Source organism: Trichomycterus rosablanca, chromosome 16 (assembly GCF_030014385.1).
Source record: "Trichomycterus rosablanca isolate fTriRos1 chromosome 16, fTriRos1.hap1, whole genome shotgun sequence".
NCBI classification, from domain to species: Eukaryota; Metazoa; Chordata; class Actinopteri; order Siluriformes; family Trichomycteridae; genus Trichomycterus; species Trichomycterus rosablanca.
Genome location: NC_086003.1, coordinates 2,468,539 through 2,491,875, shown reverse-complemented (window position 1 = coordinate 2,491,875; position 23,337 = coordinate 2,468,539). Strand labels below are relative to the sequence as shown.

At 39.8% G+C, this 23,337-nt stretch overlaps 1 protein-coding gene across 3 annotated transcripts in view; it reads left to right on the top strand.

Annotated features, from left to right (window-relative positions):
- Window positions 1–23,337, top strand: part of grin1a (glutamate receptor, ionotropic, N-methyl D-aspartate 1a) — a 34,205-nt gene continuing 10,868 nt past the window's right edge. For 2 of the 3 annotated variants that reach the window (XM_063011063.1, XM_063011065.1), the window contains exons 1-19: window positions 1–546; window positions 7,909–8,043; window positions 8,504–8,680; window positions 12,869–12,931; window positions 13,695–13,792; window positions 14,256–14,377; window positions 14,997–15,171; window positions 15,889–16,033; window positions 16,263–16,349; window positions 16,730–16,865; window positions 17,052–17,179; window positions 17,439–17,603; window positions 17,722–17,840; window positions 18,056–18,168; window positions 18,722–18,870; window positions 18,968–19,125; window positions 19,502–19,663; window positions 19,925–20,034; window positions 20,339–20,484. In XM_063011063.1, coding sequence (XP_062867133.1) covers window positions 298–546; window positions 7,909–8,043; window positions 8,504–8,680; window positions 12,869–12,931; window positions 13,695–13,792; window positions 14,256–14,377; window positions 14,997–15,171; window positions 15,889–16,033; window positions 16,263–16,349; window positions 16,730–16,865; window positions 17,052–17,179; window positions 17,439–17,603; window positions 17,722–17,840; window positions 18,056–18,168; window positions 18,722–18,870; window positions 18,968–19,125; window positions 19,502–19,663; window positions 19,925–20,034; window positions 20,339–20,484 — 2,637 coding nt within the window. In that variant the 5' untranslated portion in view covers window positions 1–297. The remainder of the gene's footprint in view (window positions 547–7,908; window positions 8,044–8,503; window positions 8,681–12,868; window positions 12,932–13,694; window positions 13,793–14,255; window positions 14,378–14,996; window positions 15,172–15,888; window positions 16,034–16,262; window positions 16,350–16,729; window positions 16,866–17,051; window positions 17,180–17,438; window positions 17,604–17,721; window positions 17,841–18,055; window positions 18,169–18,721; window positions 18,871–18,967; window positions 19,126–19,501; window positions 19,664–19,924; window positions 20,035–20,338; window positions 20,485–23,337) is intronic. The other variant, XM_063011064.1, reaches the window with a different exon arrangement.

The window sequence follows — 23,337 nt, the reverse complement described above, 5'->3', positions numbered from 1 at the left end:
AGTTTACCCCATTTTTTGCAAGATTTATAGCACTGGATGAGCATGTTGGTTGGACCTGGGTAAAATAGAGTTCGGGGGAAAAGGCTGAACAAAAAAAGCTGCTTTGCATTATAAAGGAAACATTAATGAAGCTGAAACAATCCTGCGCTGTGGCTGATGCGCAAACGCAAAGGGCCAAGTGAGCGCACACATTCCGCCGCAGTGAGCATGAACCTCGGACCTGGGCATTTCTAAACGCTGGGTATTGTACAGTGTTTTTTTTTCTTTTTCAGGGGGTTTAGTAGATTTTTTTGTACCATGCGTCTGTTTATGATTTTCATCCTGGTGTCATGTTCGTGCGCACGGGGAGGCTGCGAGCCCAAAATTGTGAACATCGGTGCGGTGCTGAGCCAGAAGCGCTACGAGCAGGTGTTTAAAGATGCGGTGAACCAGGCCAACCTGGTCTACGGGAGAGAACGGTTCAAACTCAATGCCATCTCTGTTACACACAAATCCAACGCTATTCAGATGGCACTGTCTGTCTGTGAGGACCTCATCTCCAGCCAGGTAAGTGCTACCGACTGAGGGTCTTCTTCCATGCACCCTTTTCTTCAGAACGGGGTTTCTTGGTGCGTGGGGCTGATTTGGCGCAGGGTTCATTTACAAAGCTGGTCAAATGGATATAAGCTGTCACAAAATGTTTTAGATAAGGAAATTGGAATGTAGCTGGAATCTAATGTATTATTATTATTATTATTATTGGTATATAGTATAGTAGTAATATAGAAACAATACATTGCACTGTTTTTGCAGTTATACTTGTTAATTGCTGCCCTGTGCACCTGGTTTAAGGTTGGTAATACAGTATGTGGATGGCATTTTAGGTGGTATTAATGTATTAGATTAACCACACAGAGCATTAGCTGGCACAACTATTAATTAAGTGTATCAAGGGTATTAAGGGTTGTTTTCCAGTTATCTCATCACTTATCACAGAGATAATCAATTCCTCTCTTAGTTCTGGCTCAGTCCCTCAATCACTCAAATTGGCTGCTGTTACTCCCATACTTAAAAAACCTGGACTTGACTCTAACATTATGAGTAACTTTCGGCCCATTTCCAATCTTCCATTTCTGTCGAAAATACTGGAACGTGTTGTTGCCTCACAGCTCAAAGATCACCTAAATTCCAATAATCTATTTGAATCATTTCAGTCTGGTTTCCGCCCCCAGCACAGCACTGAGTCAGCCCTCCTCAAAGTCACAAATGACCTTCTTCTTTCCTCAGACTCTGGACAAATTAATATTCTCGTCCTCCTTGATCTTACTGCAGCTTTTGACACCATTAATCACTCCATTCTTCTGTCCCGCCTTGAATCCTCTGTCAACATCACTGGTACTGCCCTTTTGTGGTTAAGGTCATATCTCGTAAACAGACAACAGTTTGTTAATATCAACAATTGTAGTTCTGCCATTGCTCCACTGTCCCAAGGCGTTCCCCAAGGCTCAGTGTTAGGTCCCCTTTTGTTTATTCTTTATATGCTCCCCCTTGGTGACATCATACGTCGGCATGGTTTACATTTCCACTGCTATGCTGATGATATTCAGCTTTACATCTCCTCCAAATCCATTAATACTGAACTTCACTCCACTCTGACAAATTGCATCACTGAAATGAAATTGTGGATGAAAGCTAATTTCCTCAAATTAAACTGTGAAAAATCAGATATGATCATCGTAGGTCCTACAACCCTGGCAAAAACCACAAAAATTTTTCAAATTACCATTGATAATGACACTTTGTCTCCGTCTTCTAACATCCGAAATCTTGGTGTAATTTTTGATAGCAACCTCTCTTTTGACCGCCATGTAAATCACATCACCAAAACTGCTTTCTTTCATCTAAAAAACATAGCACGTCTACGTCCTTCACTCTCCTTTTCTGCCGCCGAAACCTTGATTCATGCTTTTATTACATCCAGAATTGATTATTGCAATAGCATCCTTTATGGTACATCTAACAAAATCCTAAAAAAACTTCAGTATATCCAGAATTCAGCTGCTCGCCTCCTTACTCATACTCGCTCCCGTGATCATATTACACCTGTTCTACAAAAACTTCATTGGCTTCCCGTTGCTCAACGCATTCAATTCAAAATTCTTCTATTCACTCACAAAGCTCTCCATAATCAGGCCCCATCCTACCTCACCGACCTGCTCCATCAGCACATTCCCTCCCGTAGCCTTCGCTCTTCTGAGGCTAATCTACTGTCCATACCCTCTAGGACCAAGCACCGGACCTGGGGTGACAGGGCCTTTTCCATAGCTGCTCCATCTTTATGGAATGCTCTCCCCAAACACCTACGAGATTGTCCTGACCTGTCCAAATTCAAGTCACTTCTCAAAACTCATCTATTCAATATGGCATTTAACTTGTAACAACACGAAATAAATGCTTTTATTTTTGCTATTCTTTTTAATAGTTTTTATACTTAGATCACGACAGAAATGTGAAGTCCTAGATCCTAAAACTTGTAAAGTTTTCAGTTTCCTGATTGCATGTAAATCTGTCCTGTTTCTGTCTAATTTTAAGAAATTGTTCTATATTTGTTGTTCTCTCTCATAATTTAGCTAATTTTTAATGAACTGTCTTATGCTGCTCTCTTTGTTTTTATCTTAATTATTCTTGATGTTGATGTACTATTTTGATTTTGTACTATGATTTGTATGGTGTATGTACGTATTTGTTTTGATTATTTGTCTTATGTAAAGCGTCTTTGAGTATCTTGAAAAGCGCTATATAAATAAAATGTATTATTATTATTATTATTATCATTTAATGTTTAAAATTACAGTATATATTGCATGACATACCCATATAGACACCTGTATAAAAAGTGCCAACTTTACATTCATTAAACTACGTCAATAATTAAATAATAATGAAAAAATAAGGTAATATAAAATAAGGTTTATATGTAGGTGTTTTATTTATATGTTTTATTTATAAAACCATGTGTTTTTGTCACATAATGCAGCTACTCTAGTGATTGTAAAGCTGACTCACTTCAACAGATAGAATGTGGATGTACTTGACATGGTCCATCATCTGATTCAGCCTCATTAAGTCTGGTGTGGTGCTGAACTAGATAAATATCAGGAGCTGTTTGTTTGGCCATCGGATGTGTTCTGAAGTCAAGCATTTAAGGCCAATTCATCATTAGAAGCAGTGACGCCAATGTACAGGCGAAGCCCCCAGAACCCAAACCATTAAGAGTTGGGAATTTGTGACAGGTAGCCATTGTGTGGAGTGTTTTATGGCAGTGTTGGGATTCTTATTTATTCATTTAATTATTGCTTAATGATTCGATCACAATTTTTCCTAATATCATAAGTTTCTTAGATGACGTTTTAATGTTTTATTATATAAGCTACTATTTCTTTACATTCAAATGATTATTAATAGTATATTTTCCACACAATCATATAATGTGTGGATTTCTGCCTGGTGCTATTTTAGAGATGGTTAGGATAAAGGGGGTGTAGTTTTTAAATAATAAAACTGTAATGGTGTAACAGATCTTAAGATTTAGGATTCGAAATATACACTATATTTTTCATTATTATTTAATTATTGACATAGTTGAATGAATGTAGTTGGCACTTTTTATATGGGTGTCTGTATGGGTATGTAAGGCACTATATACTGTCATTTTAATAGGTGGTAGATCTAACACCTTACAAACTAAAATGCCACCCACATATTAACAGATTGTTTAAATCCCACTTTTTTTGCCATTGACCAAAAAGACGTTTTGTCCTGATCAGCTCTGTTTGTACTGAGGATGCTGGGTATTAATAATAGATCGTTTTTGTTTTGAGCTGAGCTGTATGTGCTGGACGTGGTCTCTGTCTGTCCGTGATACTGTGATGATTTGTAATGATTCTACATTCGCAGCACAATATTATTCACAGGGATCAGGAGCTTGTTGAGGTTGGGACATAAATCAGAGGTACAGCAGCAAAACAAATTAGCTGAAGAGGTTCTTTTAATTATGTGGAATGAGTGAAGCATGAATCATATATTTTACTGTCAAGCTCTTCAATATTCAGCTGGTCATAAGTTTACGTACATTTATGAGGGGTGTGTGTCGTGGCAGATTTAAAATGTAATTATTTTTGGAAGTGTTTTCTTTGTGTGACTAAATGATTGAACCATATTTCTGTATTTAAAAACACCGTAACAAAATTGATTCTTTTATCAGTATATTGTGGGTGCTCATCCCATGGCTACTGGTTTACATACTTATACATTTTTGTATCAATTAATAATATTAATTAATTTGTATAGAATGGTTTGCTCTGTGGCCATATAATTTGACTGAAACCATTAGACCAAACCACGAAATTTACAAGTCAAATCAAACTTAAGGCTTTGTGAAAGGTGTATTTTGTTGTGATATAAAATAAAATTAAAGTGGGGAGGAAAGATGATGCAATGAAACCCAATGGCAGTGCAACTACCATCAAGCATTAACATATTACGCGATGGGGCTGTTTCAAATCTTGGACTCAGTTGGGTTTTCTAGCATGACAGTGACACACAACAAATCACAACCAAGTCGGATCAGCTTTTTGGAATGTCTTAATCAATCTAAACTGAATTTTTGAGAGTTACCTTTGTGTTAGTTGAGTTTCCAGAGTGCCAACCTCAACCTTATTAAAATATAATAATAATCTAGAGCAGATAAAACACCTTTATTTGGCTTATATACATCTACACATGCACAGTACAATTAAATTCTATTCACATATCCCAGCTTGTTGCTGCCATTGTTCAGTGCCCCTGGGGAGGGTTAAAAGCCCAGCAGTGGCTGCGCAGCAGAGTCTGGATTCAAACCTGCAATCTTCTAGTTGGTAACGCACAGCTCTACCCACTAAGCTACCGCTGTCCCCTGTTTTTATTAAAAATAAGTCAATTGCATATAGGGATGTAACGATGCACCACAAGGCAGTTAAAAATCGGTGCACATGTGCCACGATTCAAATCGGTAATTCATGTAAAATGAATCGATCTTCACTTTAAACAGCAGAGGGCACTGGCGCTATTCACCTCGCCTGGTTGACATCACTACACAGAGTTGTACGGAATTTTCCGGCCAAATGTATTTATGTGAGGATACTTTCTTTATTTGTATTATTCATTTATTTATGTAATGTGAGATTTGTTTTAAAATTTCTTTTTAGTTTTTCTACACAAAAAGGGAAACGTGCAGCATTGTTTGGCATAGTCTGTACCTACCTCAGAAATAAAAGGGCATTCATTATTTAGATAAATAAAAGATAAGCACAAATACAGTATTTTTATTTTATTTTTTTAAAGAGAAATAATAAAAGGAAACTTTGTCATAATTTGTCTTCAATTTCATTTTGTTGAAAAAAATCGGGAAAAAATCATATCGTGAACCCAGTATCGTGTATTGTATCACATCATGGGTAGAGTGTATCGTTACATCCCTAATTGCATAACAGAAAACCAACTAAACTGACTGAATTGTTTACATTTTGGCAGGAATGGTCGAAGATTTAACCAGAATTGTGTCAGAAGTTTGTTGATAGCTGTTAAAGTGGCTTATAATGGGTGAAATGAGCAACAAAAAAAAAGTGTTCCATGTGTTCCAGTGAGTTCAGTCAGTACGCAGACTTTTGACCTCGACCGAATGTAAGATCTGTATTCTCTACATATGCTGCTGTCTGAAAATATTATTGATTTTAAATCGATCGGTTGGTCTGGCGATGTTATGTATAATGGACGAAAGAGGCATCGTGGATACGGCAGCGAGTCGGCAGCGTCTGGGGAGCAATGGAATCTGGTGCAGCATTTCATCATTAAAAGCCTGCGTTCAGCAAATTTAATTAAGAGCACTTTAGGCAATAATAGATGCTTGATGTCAGTTAAAAGGCGCTGAGATCAGGCTTTTCGTTGGCATGCAGTGCCCAGCTGGCAGGCCCTATATAACATTTATAAATGATGAGCTATTCTTACTGCACTCAGATCCCATTCATGCATATCAGATATATTATGGGTCTGAAGAGCATTCAGGGACCTGCTATGATTGTTGTGTAGTAAGATCATATGCGGACCATGAAGGCCTGATTTATGAAGAGCTGCAAAAGGTTCTACCATATTTACACAGAACCTTTGGTGGTTTCTTTTGGTGTCATTATGACTTTTTTGTTACCTTTCTTTCTTACCTGGATGTCGAGTTTGGCTGGATTGCTTACTTTAGGATGGTTCGATATGGCTTAGATATACTTTGATACTTTAATTGGTGCCTTTCCACAATGTGACCCTGGAGATCCACAGACAGTTCCTTAGTCTTCATGGATTGATTTGTGGGTTTTTGCTTTTTATTTGTTTTAATTAATTTTAAAATATATGTTTTCAATTGTCATTGTGGTTAATTGATGGGATAAATGGCAATTATATCCATTCAGAATCAAAACCACAACCCAAAAAAGGCAAGGTGTCAGAATTCCTTCTGAATCCACTGTTTACATCATTGTACTCATTCTGTACCAACTGTACCTTGAAAAAGCGACAGAGCATAATGAAGAGATTTGGGCCCATTCTTCTTTACAAAATTAGTACTATAAAGTAACTCTGAGGTCTCGACACAGATGTAAGATGTGATTAGGATCAGGACTTTGGCCAGACCATTTTAGAACATCAGTCGTCTTCATTTCAAGTCGCTTAGTTGTTGCTTTAAATCATTATGCTTGAACTTCCTTCCTGACTTTCTAACAAAAAGGGAAATGGTTTTTATTTAAAGTCTTATAAAAGAGTACCAGTTATTTCAATTACACCACACGTGTCTCATCAAACCACAAGACCTTCTATCATTCTGCTCAAGAGTCCTTCAAGTAATGCTTTAAAAATTCTACCTAGGGACTTTTTTTCCTGCAACTCTTCCATAAGCTCTTTTAGTTTAACACCCTGAATATGTCTTTTGTTCCAACTACTGGCTTTTGCAACTGTCAGATTGTCACAGTAGGTATTCTAATAAATGCGCTTTAAGTTGGTTTAGTTAGTCTGACCTAGTGTGGTCAGTGTGGCTGTAATGTTTATTTAATGTACGTTCTCTACTTTATTAGGTTGGACTACACTGAGCTGTATGTTCAGTGCCTTTGGGATGGATGGTATTCTTCTAGATGGTATTCTGAGTTGGTCTGCTTAAAAATTAGATCCTTTAATTGTTATTAATGCTTTGAGAGGTTGGACTCCATAAATGATTCATAATTTGATCTGTGGTCAGTCTGTATACTATATTGATAGGCTTTACAAAGACTTGGTATAGATCGGACTAAATCGACTTTCACAAAGGGTATGAATATTAAAAAAAAACATTAAATTAACTGGTAAAATATTACACTTTTTATACTACAAAATACAAAATATTGTACCATATTTGACATGTAAAGTCTGAGGCAATAATATCCCAAATTAAAACAGTGTGAATACTTTTTAAGGCATGAATACTAATTGTGCATGGATTTATTTTCATTCTGATGGAGGGACGGTTAGTAGCAGATGGCAGGAAAGACATGCCTTGTGCCTCGGAGCATTTTGGACGACAATCTTCATTAGAGGCTCAAACAAACATCCTGTCAAGATACAAAACCATCCTAGCTGCCCACATGATGCCAAATCCGTGTTACAGCCTCTCCCATATTTTTATAAATATGCCTGAACGGGGGAACAGCTTTTTGTGATAAATATTTTAAAGCCGGCATGTTGTTTTTATTTATCCTTAAATCTTTCAGAACAGCTTCATTCTGATCAGGGTTGGTTCAGAGCCGACCCAGAAAACTCAGAGTACTAGTCATGACTATCCTCGTCCTTTATTAATTATTATAAATCTTATTGCAGGTCTACGCAATTTTGGTAAGTCACCCACCGCAGTCCAGTGACCACCTCACTCCTACACCGGTCTCCTACACTGCAGGATTCTACCGTATACCCGTGGTCGGCCTCACCACCCGCATGTCCATCTACTCTGATAAGGTTAGTCAATGAAAAGTGGTCAGTGATTTTAATCATAAATCTTTCTGATTATTCTGGCAGCTGTTGATGTAACACACATTAGAAAAACTAACTCTGGTCTTTTTGGTGCCCCACAAATAATTTTAAGCACTAATGTCCAAGCAATTAGGTCAAGAAGTCCTTACTTGCCTGTAAATCACATTGACTGTCAATCTGGAAAGCTCTACATTAATAAATTAATCTGTAGCATTAATTCTTCCCTTGTATGAGCATTTTCAGAGAAAACACTAAAATTTTACTAGGGTAATACCAGGTTATTTGCTACCAAAACTGGAGTTACAGGACTAGTACCCCAGTTACGTGTTCAGATGTATTTTCAGACAGAAAAAAAGACGTCTTGGAAAAACACCAAGTTTCAAATATAAGTACATGGTGTTATATTGTATATACAGCTCCATTCTCTGTTTCGTCTCCTCCTCAGAGTATCCATCTTTCCTTCCTGCGCACTGTGCCTCCGTACTCGCACCAGGCACACGTGTGGTTCGACATGATGCGCGAGTTCCGCTGGAACCACATCATTTTAATAGTCAGCGACGACCACGAAGGCAGAGCAGCTCAGAAGAGACTGGAGACACTTCTGGAGGAACGAGAGACCAAGGTGAGCTCCCGCCGGTCGTCCGAAGCGTCTGCGCTTTCCAGTCTCGGAGGTCTTCGGTGTACGTAGCTGTTTGCTCTCGTGTTGTGTGAACACACGTGTCTCTCATGCCATTATGTAAATGTTGGCTGAAGCCGAAGGCATCAACAGCGTCTAATGTGGTCAAATCAAATGAAAATGTTTGTGCATTTCTTACTCATCTCATGTTGCTTTCTGCCATGTTAAAAATCTCCTGAGTCGATCCTCAGTAAGAGCGAAATGAAGATCCTGAGCTGGGGCTTTCAAAAGCATCACTGACTCACAAAGGGCTTTAGCTGCTCTCATGTATATTTATAGACAGGTGAGTAAGTGATGGTAAATCTCCGCGATGTAGTCTCAGTGATTGTACTAGATAAATGAAGCATAATTATTCCCATTTTATTCTGTTAATTGATGTTTTGATTACGATGGTAAAGATCCCTATTTAATGTGTAGGTCCAGAATCTTCTATAGGTGCACTACTCAGTTAACATCTGGTAACTGTAAAGGATACAGCAGATAATAGACATCATTGTGTACCTATCAAACCATTAAGTGATTTTCTCATGTGAACAAGTGCAATTTTAACCTGAAATTTTAACCTCTCAAACTGGTCATATCCAGTTACCCTATCATATTTTCTGTGACAGTATATTGTCTATATTGGGTAGCACTGTCGCCTCACAGCAAGAAGGTCCTTGGTTCGATCCCCAGGTGGGGCGGTCCAGGTCCTTTCTGTGTGGAGTTTGCATGTTCTCCCTGTATCTGCGTGGGTTTCCTCCGGGAGCTCCGGTTTCCTCCCACAGTCCAAAAACATGCAATCAGGTTAATTGGAGACACTGAATTGCCCTATAGGTGAATGGGTGTGTGCGATGGACTGGCGCCCCATCCAGGGTGTTACTGTGTCTAAGCAATTGAGGGTTGAAGACCTTGCTCAAGGGCCCAACAGTGGCAACCTGACAGTGGTGGAACGTGAACCAAAGATCTTTTGGTTGCTGGTACTAGTCCAGTACCTTTAACCACTAGGCTACAACTGCAGACAGTTGCCTTTATTCTATTTTACTCACATGCACTAGTATAGTATATAGCCAATATAAACTGGGCATTTAGGCAATATAATTATTTTGGTATCTGATTGAATTAAAATATATAAATTTTAAAATATAATTAATGTTTTTATAACATTAAACGAACAAATGAATTCTTCTGGATCCGTTTTAAAGGATTCTGCATAATCAGTGCAGTTGAGATGCGTCTGACGTGGGTTGACCTTTAATTTCGATTTGCTTAATTATTTTATGCAGATTTATGCAGTTTTCTTTCTCTCACCTGTCTTCAGCTCTTATATTTACTCTAAATAAGTCAGCCGTTTTAGTTTTAACGTCAATCCCCTGCGTTTTATTGTTGTGAACCCTCCTGTGAAGGCTCCTGATGTTCCATCATTATGGAAGAGCTAAATCACGTTCCCAAACTGGCATTGCTCAGCAGCGTGGTAATTACCGCTGCCCTCTTTGCTCATAGAGAACATTATTAACAAAGAGACTATTTCCGTGTGACTGCAATTAAGCTTTAACACGGCAGGGAATTGAAATTTTGTATTACTGGACTCACACTTATGGTCCCTGGAGTAGAATTGGGCGGAAATTATTCCGAGTGCTTATTAAACTGCGCATGAAATATGCATTGAAGATTTTGTAAGGCTTTATTAGTGGGAAATGATTCATTCTTTGAAGATACGATAACGAAAACCCCATTTTGACATTCACCGGACACTTATACTGGGTACATAAAAGCAAACTTTGCTATTAGAACAGCTTTGTGGCATGGATTCCACATGTCAGAGGAAACATTCATTTTAGATTTTGATCTGTGTTGAGATGATTTTGTCGCATTATTAATGTAGATTTATTGGCATTTATGCTGCCAATATCCTATATTACACCTTGACGCTGCTCTTTTAGATTCTGATCTGTTGTTTGGAGAAAGAATTGGACTTATTATGACATACTTGTGCATATTATAAGACTGGAAGATGTTATTGTAAGTGATTTATCTGCTTTCAACTGGATATTCCTCCCTATTTCTACATGACACCTCCTCCCTGCACTGAGTTTGCATGAGGAAACATTTAGGAAGACATTTCATAAAGAAAACGCTCGAGTCAGAGCATGACTGGTCGGCACAAAGCCCTGATCAACTTCATCCAGCATCTTTGAGACGAATTGGAATGCCAGTTGCAGGTCAAACATTTTGTCCAACATTGATGTCTGTCCTTGCAACTGATCTTTTGACTAAATGACCACAAGTTCCCACAGATGCACACAGATTCCTTTCCAGAAGTGTGGGGTCAGACCTTGTGTGATACAGTCTTTTTTTTTTTACCCAGAATTATTAGTATTTACTGTGTGCGCAACAGAATCTGATGTCGAATCTGATATATGAAATGTGAGCATGTCCTCTGCAGTGTTCTATTTTCAGCTGACCACAGTTGTGCAGAACAAGTACATGTAAACCTACATACACTGAGTGATAACCCAGAACAGAAGGTTCTAGTCTGAATGTCCTATAACCCAGATAAAAGCAGGAGGTTCTAATCTGAAGGTCCTAAATTATACCTTCATTCATAATTAAGCAGAAGCAAAACAGAAAATGAGCTGAAACACGGCAGGAATCAGAATAAATCAGACTGAGCTCAGTCACAGTGTAGAGCTGTTTTTTTTCTGGGCTAGAGGAGTTTATTTATACCACTGCAACATCCAAGCATGCCATTTCCTCGAGGCAGATGCCCTAAAAAATCACAAAATAAGAATTTTAGCATATGTTGGCCTAATACAAATGTAGCCTATAATATAGATATATGTTTTATATATCGGCACGGTGGCTCGGTGGGTAGCACTGTCGCCTCACAGCAAGAAGGTCCTGGGTTCTTTCCCCAGGCAGAACGGTCTGGGTCCTATCTGTGTGGAGTTTGCATGTTCTCCCCGTGTCTGCGTGGGTTTATTATACACTCACTTGATCCAGGGTTCTAATCTCAGCTGTCCTATTGACTGGTCATGTGTCTGTATGATCCTGATTGGCTAGTGCCCCTGTTAGTGTGCTCTCAATGCCGGTCCCAAGCCTGGATTGAAATAGGAAACCTGTGTCAGGTAGGGCATCCGATGTGAAAATCTGGTATGCGGACCAGATCTGCTATGCCGACCCCTAAATATGGGAGCAGCTGAAAACAAATAGTCATTTATTAGAAACTCTTTATTAATACTGGATTTGACTCCCATTTGCTCTCAGAACAGCCTTAATTCTTTGATACCTGAAATTCACAAGGTGTTGGAAACCTATAAAAATATGGGATTTTTATAATCACATCATAAAACTGCATATTAATGCTGCAACTCTTCAACCACATAAAGGTTTAGATATAAAAATAGGATTCAGATTTGGTACCTGTGTAAGTCATAAAATACACTACATTCATTGTTATGTCCATTAAACCACTTAAGATGACTTATTCTGGGTGACATGGCACATTAGTATGCTGGAGAAAGCCTTAATTAGGCAGATCTGCATGTTGCATCAGAAATTGAGATTTTTAAGTACAAGCAACATTTAATCGACTTTAAATGATTCACTTTAAACAGGCCTGCGCCCACTGTGGCCTCAGATTTGTATTCTTGGCTGACGGGAGTAAACATCAATGTTGTAGACCAAATTCTGCTGTCATAGACCATCTAAAGTGCATTTTAAAACCTCTTAAAACTGGTTTCTTAACTTGTTTTTACCTTATTCATTGTCTAGTACTTTTGCTACCACTAGATGGCAGATAAAAGTGTCTACTAATGGGGACAACAGTTCTAAGTTAAGCAGAACTGGGTATAAGAAATAGCAAAGCCAAAATGTAATGTGCCCATATGTGACCGCAGGGTCTCTAAAGGTTGAGATGCTTTCCTGTTTGAGTGATTGAGTTAGTGTCTGGGCATTTTTATTAGTTAATAAACCTTAAGTCTTTAGGTGTAGGAGTACACAGAGCAGTCTCTGATGTCTTTTGATGGCCCCAGTGTTGGGAGATTCCAAATTGGATGAGGAACATTTGTTGGATGCTTTACTGCCCATCATTTTTCAACTGTTTATAATATTTTTCTGTGTCTGCATATTTTCTCTGTGCACATTACTCATCAGAATAAAAAAAGGAACTATGAAAACCTCGACCAACTGTCCTATGACAACAAGCGAGGACCTAAGGTATACTTGCATGGTCAATGCACGCCGCCCACCAACTTCAAACGTTGCACCTAGACTCTGGCCAGCCAGCCATCGGCCAGCCCAGAAATGCCCTTATCTCAGTAGCACGTGATACTTTTTTATATCGACAGTTTTTTTTGGTTCCCCTATGATTTAAATGACAAATGGACTTGACTTGAACGATTATGATTTCGGTTTATAAAAGGAAGCAAAAAAAAGAGAGAAAAATTAAACGCACTCCGCTTCTATCATTGCCATTTTTCCCTCTTCCAATAAAATAATGCATGATTCAGATTGAAATCAATACAGTCCCTGTGTTCCTTTGTAGATGAACTAGTCTGGGACACAACAGTCTCCCAAATACAATTGTTTTTCTTTTGCGCAGCACCTCCTAGTTTTTTTTTTCTTTTTTATAGTTTTTCTTTGGGGAAATCGAACCCCTTACCTTACTCCTTTTGCCCTGGTTTCAGTTTCCGGTTGCATCGGCCTCTTTCCCCAAACCTCTAACATGCACGTCGTTCTCTGGAGCCTTGATAACCCCCAGCATTGCATGCAACAACGTTTTACAGACGTTTTTTTCCCGCTAGCTTTTTTTAGTTGATCCAGTTCTCCTTGGAGCGCTGTCATTTTTCCTCCTTTTTCAATCACGCAAAAAAGAAACTGAACCAAGCCAATCCAGAGGTAAACGAGGGAGCATGGTCATGGGGTGGGGGGGTGGGGGGTGATCCCTGCCCCATTTACTGACTGTGTGCCCTGATCCCAGGCCGAGAAAATCCTCCAGTTCAACCAGGAGACAAACTTAACCGCCCTGCTGATGGAGGCCAAAGAGCTGGAGGCTCGGGTGATCATTCTGTCTGCCAGGTAAGACTAGAGTCACTTCAACAGTAGTTCAATACTGAGGATGAATAATAAATAATGCTTTTAGTCACACCATGTCACTATATTCATATCTGTAAGCAAATAAAAATAGAAATAAGGTGACTTACCATAAAACACTTGATTGTTAAAGCAATATGATCAAAACTACTTTGTGTTGCACAGCAGGACTTGTTTGAATTCCTTTTGTCAGTTTTGTTAAATCCGCTCTCCCCCCAGGAGCCCATTTAGCTCCTGAAAACATGCTGGACCGACGACTAGCATCTCCAGATACTGTTCTTACAGAGAAAACATTTTCTGCTGTAAAGAATGTAACGATGCCAATTAAAATGTAAACACGACTGAATTGGGAGGCTGCACTTAACAAGCAGACATTGTCAAGCCTTCAACTGATGTGTGTGTGTGTGTGTGTGTGTGTGTGTGTGTGTGTGTGTGTGTGTGTGTGCAGTGAAGATGATGCTGCAGCCGTCTACAAGACAGCTCGTTTTCTCAATATGACCGGCTCCGGGTACGTCTGGCTGGTCGGAGAGCGGGAGATGTCCGGTAAAGCCCTGAGTGAAGCTCCAGATGGTACGTGTAGAATTATTATGCACAGCCAGAGTCAGTAACAGCGCCATGTTTACATTAAGACTGATATATTAGATATATTACATAAATTAAAGCATATTATTACATCACATCACAGTTCCTCCACCATACTTATCAATAAAGACTGACTGCTTCTCTGTACAATGATTGTTATTGAAGTCAGATCAACCTACAGTGTTTGTTACCAAAAATCTGACCATAGATTCTGCTTCCAGTCCTAGTTTTAATATCCACCAGCTTTGTGGTTAGAAAAATGACAAATCCTTTAGATTTGTAGTATTTGATATAATGATTTTACTTTAATTGAACGTTCTGTTCTTCTGATATTATTTTGAATTAAGACTCCAGACTGACGATAGTACTATCATAAAATGTTTACTCTGACAACAACAACTGCATATTATTTTTATTATTATAAACTCCCATTATTTTCCAATCTAGATTCAGTGGTCTTGATATCCACTGTGTGGAAAATCCCACACACAGTGTTGGTGCTTAGGACACATTATTACTTATTGACGAAAGGCTTCTGACCAATTCCACCTTAATAAATGTATTTTTAAATGCTTGTATTGGTGTATTTTGATGTTAACTCTCACAGGGCTAATCGGCCTCCAGCTCATAAACGGTAAGAACGAATCGGCTCATATCAGTGATGCGGTGGCGGTTGTGGCTCAGTCCATCCAGGAGCTTTTTGAAAAGGAAAACATCACTGAGCCGCCTCGGGGCTGCGTGGGCAACACCAACATCTGGAAGACCGGGCCACTATTTAAAAGGTCAGCATGAGTGTAGAAGAACAGTTTAGAATCCGGTTCATGCATGTGTGTATAAAGCCTAAAGGACTGTGGGTGGTTTGTACTGAACTATTTTACAATAGTAAAATAAACTGTAGAATATGTTCATATTAATATTCAAATGTATTTCGAAATAAAATGTATGTGCCACATCTGTAGAGCCAACTGGGGTGTTGAAGAATCTACTATGGATATAAATAATTCTATTAAAATTTATATTTATATCCATGAATAGGCAATAAGAGATTAATTATACAATTACTGACAGTGTTGTCCAGAGGAAAGACATATGTTTTCAGTTGTATAAGATAATAATTTAGAAATAATAATAATAAAAAAATGTATTTAATTATTTTTGTTATATATTTATTCATAATTTCATATTTATTTACAAGAAATAATATTTATTTTTTTATTTTACTCACAAATATTATATATTTTATTTACAAATTTATTATATATCAAAAATTTTATATATATCAATTATTTATTATTATTATTATAATTGTGGTAATAATAATAATAATAATATGATAGTTGAAGATAGGAATATTATAAACACTACAGTTTTATGTACTAAACAGGGGAATTATATACAGAGGCACAGATGATAAATGATCATTAATGACAAACTATAATTAATAATCATAAGTATGTCAGTAGTTCTTTATTCATCGATGGCCTCCCCCTTTTCTACAGAGTTCTGATGTCATCCAAATATCCAGAAGGCTTGACAGGAAGGGTGGAGTTCAATGATGATGGAGACAGGAAGTACGCCCATTACAGCATCTTCAACTACCAGAAGAGCAGGCTGGTCCAAGTTGGCATTTATAATGGAACGCAGGTATTTACTGTAGTTAGCACTAAACCTTGATGTTTACCTTCTGTTCCTAAATCACATAACACACTCTGTTACTGGTGGTGGTTTAGTGGTTCACACATTGTTTGCTCTCTACCACAACAGTGTTGCAATATAATGTGAGAGTCAGTAATAAACTACGTATGTGTCTGTATTTATAAGTCAAGCTTATAATAAGGCACTTTAAGCTGATTTTAGTTCGTTTCCCCCTCAGGTGGTGCTGAACAAACAGAGGAAGATCATCTGGCCTGGAGGGGAAACAGAGAGACCCAGAGGTTTCCAGATGTCCACAAGATTAAAAGTACTGGATCTCTGAGAGACCATCTTTAATTTTTAGATGTCCAGAAACACAAAGTATTTGCTTTTACTGTTCTTTTGCAGTATCACACTGTCCAAGTTTTAAACAAAATAAGTAACAAAGCGTCTCATAGGGAAACGTGGATGTGTGTATGATGAAAATTATTTAATTTTTGATTTTCTTGCTCTATTTAACATTTTGTTTTTAAATGCAATTTTTCCCCCAATCGTATTTCACCTCTCTTGCTGCAGACCTACCACTCCTGACTGAAGAGGCCCTTACCTAACACTCGCCCCTCCAACACACGCAGTAGCAAAGGTCATGAGATTATTCAAACCAAATAAATCATCTTGACTGACCTTCTTTCTTCTGTCTCATTACAGATAGTGACCATCCATCAGGAGCCTTTTGTGTACGTGAAACCGACCACGCTGGAGGGGACCTGCAGAGAGGAGTTCACACCAAACGGAGTCTTGATTAAAAAGGTCATCTGTACTGGACCAAACGAGACCATTCCAGGTAACTCAACACAGACAATTATGATATTAGAATGTATACATATCTGGATCAGATCTGCTGACCATATCAGCACATGTAACATTGGCATAGACCTGTAGTAGGGTATTAGGCCATATACATGTAGTAGAGTTTAGGCCATAGACGTGTATTTGGGGTGATTGGAGATTGAATTTTGTTTGGTTACAGGACGCCCAACGGTGCCTCAGTGCTGTTATGGATTCTGCATTGACCTGCTGATCAAGCTGGCCATGACTATGAACTTCACTTATGAGGTCCACCTGGTGGCTGATGGGAAATTTGGGACACAGGAAAGAGTGAGTTATCACAAAAAAATGGGATCAACTGATTCAACAGAAAATAGTTTTGATTTGATGTATATTGATGTATATTGATATATATTAATATATGTATATATATATTGATGTATATTGATATATGAATGTATATTGATGTATATTAATGTATATTGATATATATTGATGTATATTGATGTATTTTGCTGCCTTGAGGCATTTTTTGTGGGCAGACATGGGACCTCTGGTAGTCCGATGACTTATTTTTACTTACTCTCAGGTAAACAACAGCAACAAGAAGGAGTGGAACGGCATGATGGGAGAGCTCCTGGGTGGCCTCGCAGACATGATTGTTGCTCCACTGACCATAAACAATGAACGAGCTCAGTACATTGAATTCTCCAAGCCGTTTAAATACCAGGGACTCACCATCCTGGTCAAAAAGGTACTTTACTCTCTCCATGTGATCCTGACTGTTCGTCTCAGTGTGTGTCCCTGTTCCTAAACAGTATATAAAGTATGTTAAAGTTTGCAGGCAAGTGAAACGATGCTATGTGTTTCAGGAAATACCTCGAAGTACCCTGGACTCGTTCATGCAGCCCTTCCAGAGCACGCTATGGCTGCTGGTGGGTCTGTCGGTGCATGTGGTGGCGGTGATGCTATACCTACTAGACCGGTTCAGGTACAACATTATGAAAGAGGCTGTGTGAGACCATCACTCCTCTGTCTGTCTGTGTTCTCATGGACTCCACCATCCACTCACTGCTCCATGTCTCCATATGGTGTTGTTGTAATTGTTGGGATTGACCTGGGTTATAATACCTCTACAAGCTGTGAATAAATGTAGAAACTCTGTCCTGTTAACCTGCTGTCCGTTGTGTCGTCCGGCTTTTCCAGTCCCTTCGGAAGGTTTAAAGTAAACAGTGAAGAGGAAGAAGAAGACGCTCTCACGTTATCTTCAGCGATGTGGTTCTCCTGGGGAGTGTTGCTGAACTCTGGTATTGGAGAAGGTAAAACTATCAAAGATACTGCCAATCTGTTTGAAGCACAAAAGGTCAAGCTAAAGGGCAGTCTGTAAATAATTGGACACTCCAGTGGAGTGGATTTGAAATAAAACATTGAATATTGCGTTGAGAGAAAAGATCAGTTATTATTTATTCATGTTCATTTCTGTGAACCATGCAGGAAATACGGCACTTTTATTTATTCCAATTTAGTGGACCCTAATAATTAAGCATTTGGCTACTAGCTAGCTACCTAGATGGATGGATGGATGGATGGATGGATGGATGGATGGATGGATGGATGGATGGATGGATGGATGGATGGATGGATGGATAGATAGATAGATAGATAGATAGATAGATAGATAGATAGATAGATAGATAGATAGATAGAAGGATGGATGGATAAATTGAAGGATGGATGGATGGGTGGATGGATAATAAATTAATTGACATAATTGTAATTACTCTTTTCATTTTAGCAATCGTATCATATTTGACTAACATTTCTTGAATTAAAATCTTGAAATATGCTAATCATTTATCTGACACTATGTAGGTGCACCACGCAGCTTTTCGGCAAGAATCCTGGGCATGGTGTGGGCCGGCTTTGCTATGATCATTGTGGCATCTTACACTGCCAACCTGGCTGCCTTCCTGGTGTTGGATCGGCCTGAGGAACGCATCACCGGCATCAATGATCCAAGGGTACGTTCCCCATTACGTTCCTACACGCAAAACTTGAAGACAGAGTGACCGATTGAGACCTAAACTCACGTTCATTGTTGACTTTATGTGTTGGCAGTTGAGGAACCCATCAGACAAGTTCATCTATGCCACGGTGAAGCAGAGCTCAGTGGATATCTACTTCCGACGCCAGGTCGAGTTGAGCACCATGTATCGCCACATGGAGAAGCACAACTATGAGAGCGCCGCTGAGGCCATCCAGGCTGTCCGGGACAAGTGAGTCGCCAATGGGTTGAGCCTGAAGGAATCACGGCCTCTGGTTTCAGGTGTTTTCAGTTAATGTCAGCATTTGTAGCCTTGACGTGAGCCCAGAGTTTATCCTAGGTCAACATATCTCTTTCATTTACACAGGGTTTAATGTTGAGCTTAGAAAACCCTTTTCCAGGTTTCCAGCAAAATCGTCTCTGAGGGAATCCAATGGGGGACAAGAGTCCACTGGTCCAGCATTGGATTTCCTTTGGCTAAAAGATGATGGTCTGTAGATGGTCAGAGGTGGGAGGAAGTATGCAATGTGTTATTACTCACTGTATTGTTGCACCATAACCTCCACCCCATCCTTCCCCATCCCTACCCCCTTCCCTACCCCCCACAGCAAGCTGCATGCTTTCATCTGGGACTCTGCGGTGCTGGAGTTTGAAGCCTCGCAGAAGTGCGACCTGGTGACCACGGGAGAGCTGTTTTTCCGATCGGGCTTTGGCATAGGCATGCGCAAGGACAGCCCCTGGAAACAGAATGTGTCCCTGGCTATTCTCAGGTCTGTCCCAGCCGAAGCATCAATACTGTACGCTCCTGTATCTTTCATTTAGTCTTGTTTACCTGGATAGCACCATCCGAGATGTTGTTCTTACTCATCTCTCTCTGTACTTCCTTTCTCCCGACCCCCTGCTGTGATGTTTTTGTGGCTTTGTATGTCTTTCTGTGCGTGTCTTTACGAAATGGACAGAACTATCTGATTTGCACACGATGCTTTATAATAATATTCGATTTCTCCCCTCGCTCCCCTCACTCCCTGCAGTTCCCATGAGAACGGCTTCATGGAGGACCTGGATAAAACCTGGGTGAGATACCAGGAGTGTGACTCAAGGAGCAATGCCCCAGCCACACTCACCTTTGAGAACATGGCAGGTATGGTCCACTCTCGGGTGCAGATTTTCTAAAAGAGATTGGACAAAAACTGCAGTGGTAAGGTACTGTAGCCTTCTTTTTGTCCAATGCCTTTTGTTTGCTTTATAGGTCTAAACATAGAGTCTAAACAAGCAATACTGTGTTGGACAAACACCTATTTAAGGTGGCTGTCCACAATAGGTACACTAGAAATGCTTGGTTTGGCCCAAAAGCTCCTTCTTGTTCTGGTTTTCTGAGCATTTGGTCCAGTTTTTATGGAAAAGTAAACGTTAAGGAAATTAATGTCTGTTTTTTTTTCTACCAGGTGTGTTCATGCTTGTCGCTGGAGGCATCGCAGCAGGGATCTTCCTCATCTTTATCGAGATTGCATACAAACGACATAAAGACGCCCGCAGGAAGCAGATGCAGCTAGCCTTTGCGGCGGTGAACGTCTGGAGGAAGAACCTGCAGGTAAGACAGCATCTTGAATTGGGTCACCGCAGTCCTCGGTATTACTTTGCGGTTCAGGAGTCCAGCATTTACGATATTTGTTGCTCAATTCTGGGCCTCTGACAGGCCAGCAGAGGAAACTGTGTCCAGGGTTGGCCTGAGAAGTATCAATCAAATTCAAAGTCTTTCATTTGTCCCAACAGAATAATAAGGAGAGTTCTGGGAGTCGGGTTGCGGGCGCTGCTGGGACTCCGTCCTTAGTACGTAAAACAAGCTATTACATTCCGCTCCAGTGCTATCAGCGCTCTGCAAACTGAGCTTTCCTTTTCTCATTCGGCTCATTAGAACATTTATATTTAAGCTTTAATTGTGGCCTTAAGCTGTGCACATTAGGATGCTAATCCAAAGATGAAAGCCAAACAAAGTGTCACTGCTGCTTCATCTTTGCTCTGGGGCTCTATTGCAAAAAATAACTGTGTTGTGCATCCAGGTGCCAGTTTATGACGTTCTCCAATATTGCATGCATTCTTACTGTTCTTTTATTATTGTATAAACCAACAGTATTGGTGCACTGTAGTCCAGTAGTAGTCAGAAGCAGGAGATTGTACTCTCCTGGTGTGTGTGGGGGGGGGAAGGGGTAGGAGGTTGTTCCCTTATGCCTAGTTCACACTACACGATTTTTGCCCTGATTTTCGCTCGCCGACTGGTCGGCGCTAGATTTGCCGGCTCGGGAACAACTCTGAGGAGCCACTGAGGAGAGATATCTAGCTTGTCAAATATCTGGATAAGAGTTGGCCGACTGGCAATGAGCGCTATGTCAAACAGCCAATGAGAACGCAAGATACGGTGTGGGGGAAACGCGGGGGCATAATATAGTTTATATCAGAATACATCGATACACACACAAGTTTTACAGTATTTCTGACCTTATCGTTCTCTACTATCCATGCTGCTCGCGTAGCTAAATCCACTCAGATTCATTTATTTTTTCTCTTTGCTTTTACGCTGCACATCAGCGCACAAACTTTGATCGCTCGCTTATTGTTGACGTGCATTTTTGGACATGGTATCATTAAACCCCTCGTCCCTTCTTGTGTTTGTTTTTGTGACAAAACGTAGCTTGGGAGACCAGAGAAGCTCGCCTGCAATTCCAGTTGGTGATAGATGGTGTAGTGTGAAACCCCCCTATCACCGATCAGTCGTGTAGTGTGAAATACACACCGACTTGAAAGACTCGATTACAAGAGATCCAGTCATGTAGTGTGAACTGTACAGCGACCCGACGACTTGGAAAGTCCCGTAGTGTGAACTTGGCATTAGACAGGAGCAGGAACTTGTATTCCTGTGAATAGCAGCAGTAGCTAATAGTTCCCTTTGCACACGAATGAAGGGTTGTAGTGTAGATGTTTTGTTACATAAAATGAACTAAGTGAAGAGAAAAGAAGTGGTTTGCAACCTCAAACACAACTTGTAAACTGGGATATTCTGAGAACGACTTGCAGGATCATATAACTTCCCTTGTACTCGAATAATCATGTGACGTCCCTAACCAATGGAATATGAAGCAGAAATTGAGCTTTCATGCACACAACGTCCACCAGGCGGCACTGAATGCAAATTACTGCATGTGATATTGCCGGTTGCATCAATTTTGATGTCGCCCACACCAGCCATCGGAGCTGGCGCAGTTGTCTTTAAATAGTCTACTGGGGTCTTTTGGTGTTTGGGTTAGATATAGGACCTTGTAATCTTAGACAGGATCAGGAGATTGCAAGTCCTTGTAATTGTACGTAGTTGTAGAAACAGGAGCTTAAAGCACCTAATGACTGTATGGAATTAATCCTAATTCGAGAAGATGCTTGAAGACCCATTGAAAAAAGCAAGAGCTTGATGAATGTAGTAGAGATGAATGGCACACCTACAGAATGCATGTATATAGTAGGTGTACCTAATAAACTGCCACCTAAGTGTACATATCACAAGCCAGAGCATTCAGAAGATCTCAGAAGCCTTGTTGGAGCATCAGTCCTGAGACTCGAGTTCTCCCTGAGCCCCATGGCTTTAGCTGCAAATAATCATAAGGTCTTCTCAGCAGGGCTTTAGGTTTTGGGAGGGGTGAATAAATGACAGAAGGCTTCTGGGAGGTTGGTCAGCCTCACACTGTTGCTTTGTACACACTGACAAAAGGTCAGTGATGCTGCTGTCGAATAGACGGCGGTGCCACGGAAAGGTAAGATCACAGTCTCACGTCTGTCGGCAAATCAATGTCTCAAACCCATCTACCATACACCTCACACACACAGACACACTGTGTACGTGCGAATGTTTCCTGTACGTCCGCGTCGGCGCAGCGTTTCTTGTCAGTTCCTGCTAAGAAAGGTGAACGTTAGCACTGGTTGTACGTAGTGACTTGGGCTGAATGTGGAAAGTAGTTTGAGGTAAAATAGCTTCTAAAATTAAGGCAATTAATGGAGTTTTTTCCATTCTTAGCAGGATGTCACACATTTCTCCGATACAAGCTGCTGTGTCAGTCTACTCTTGTATACAATGAACAAATGTTTACATACACTTACAAGAAACATGTATGCTGTCGCGGTCTTGGGATTTCCATGATTTCTGCAACAACTGGTGTTCTGTCACATAATTACTGCCCCTAAACCAACTAATCTGCAAGTGTAAAACATTCTGTAGTATCTTTTTGTTTTTTCTTGTTAGTGATTATAATAGTGTGTCCACATAAATAGGGCTAGTTTGACTTGCACCCATTTAAAAGTATATTAAACAGAGGTCTTTTGCCACGTCTACTAACAAAAGAACGTCTTGTGCTGAAAGAAACTGGTAATATCCAAGAACTACAAAAAACAGGTTGAAGCT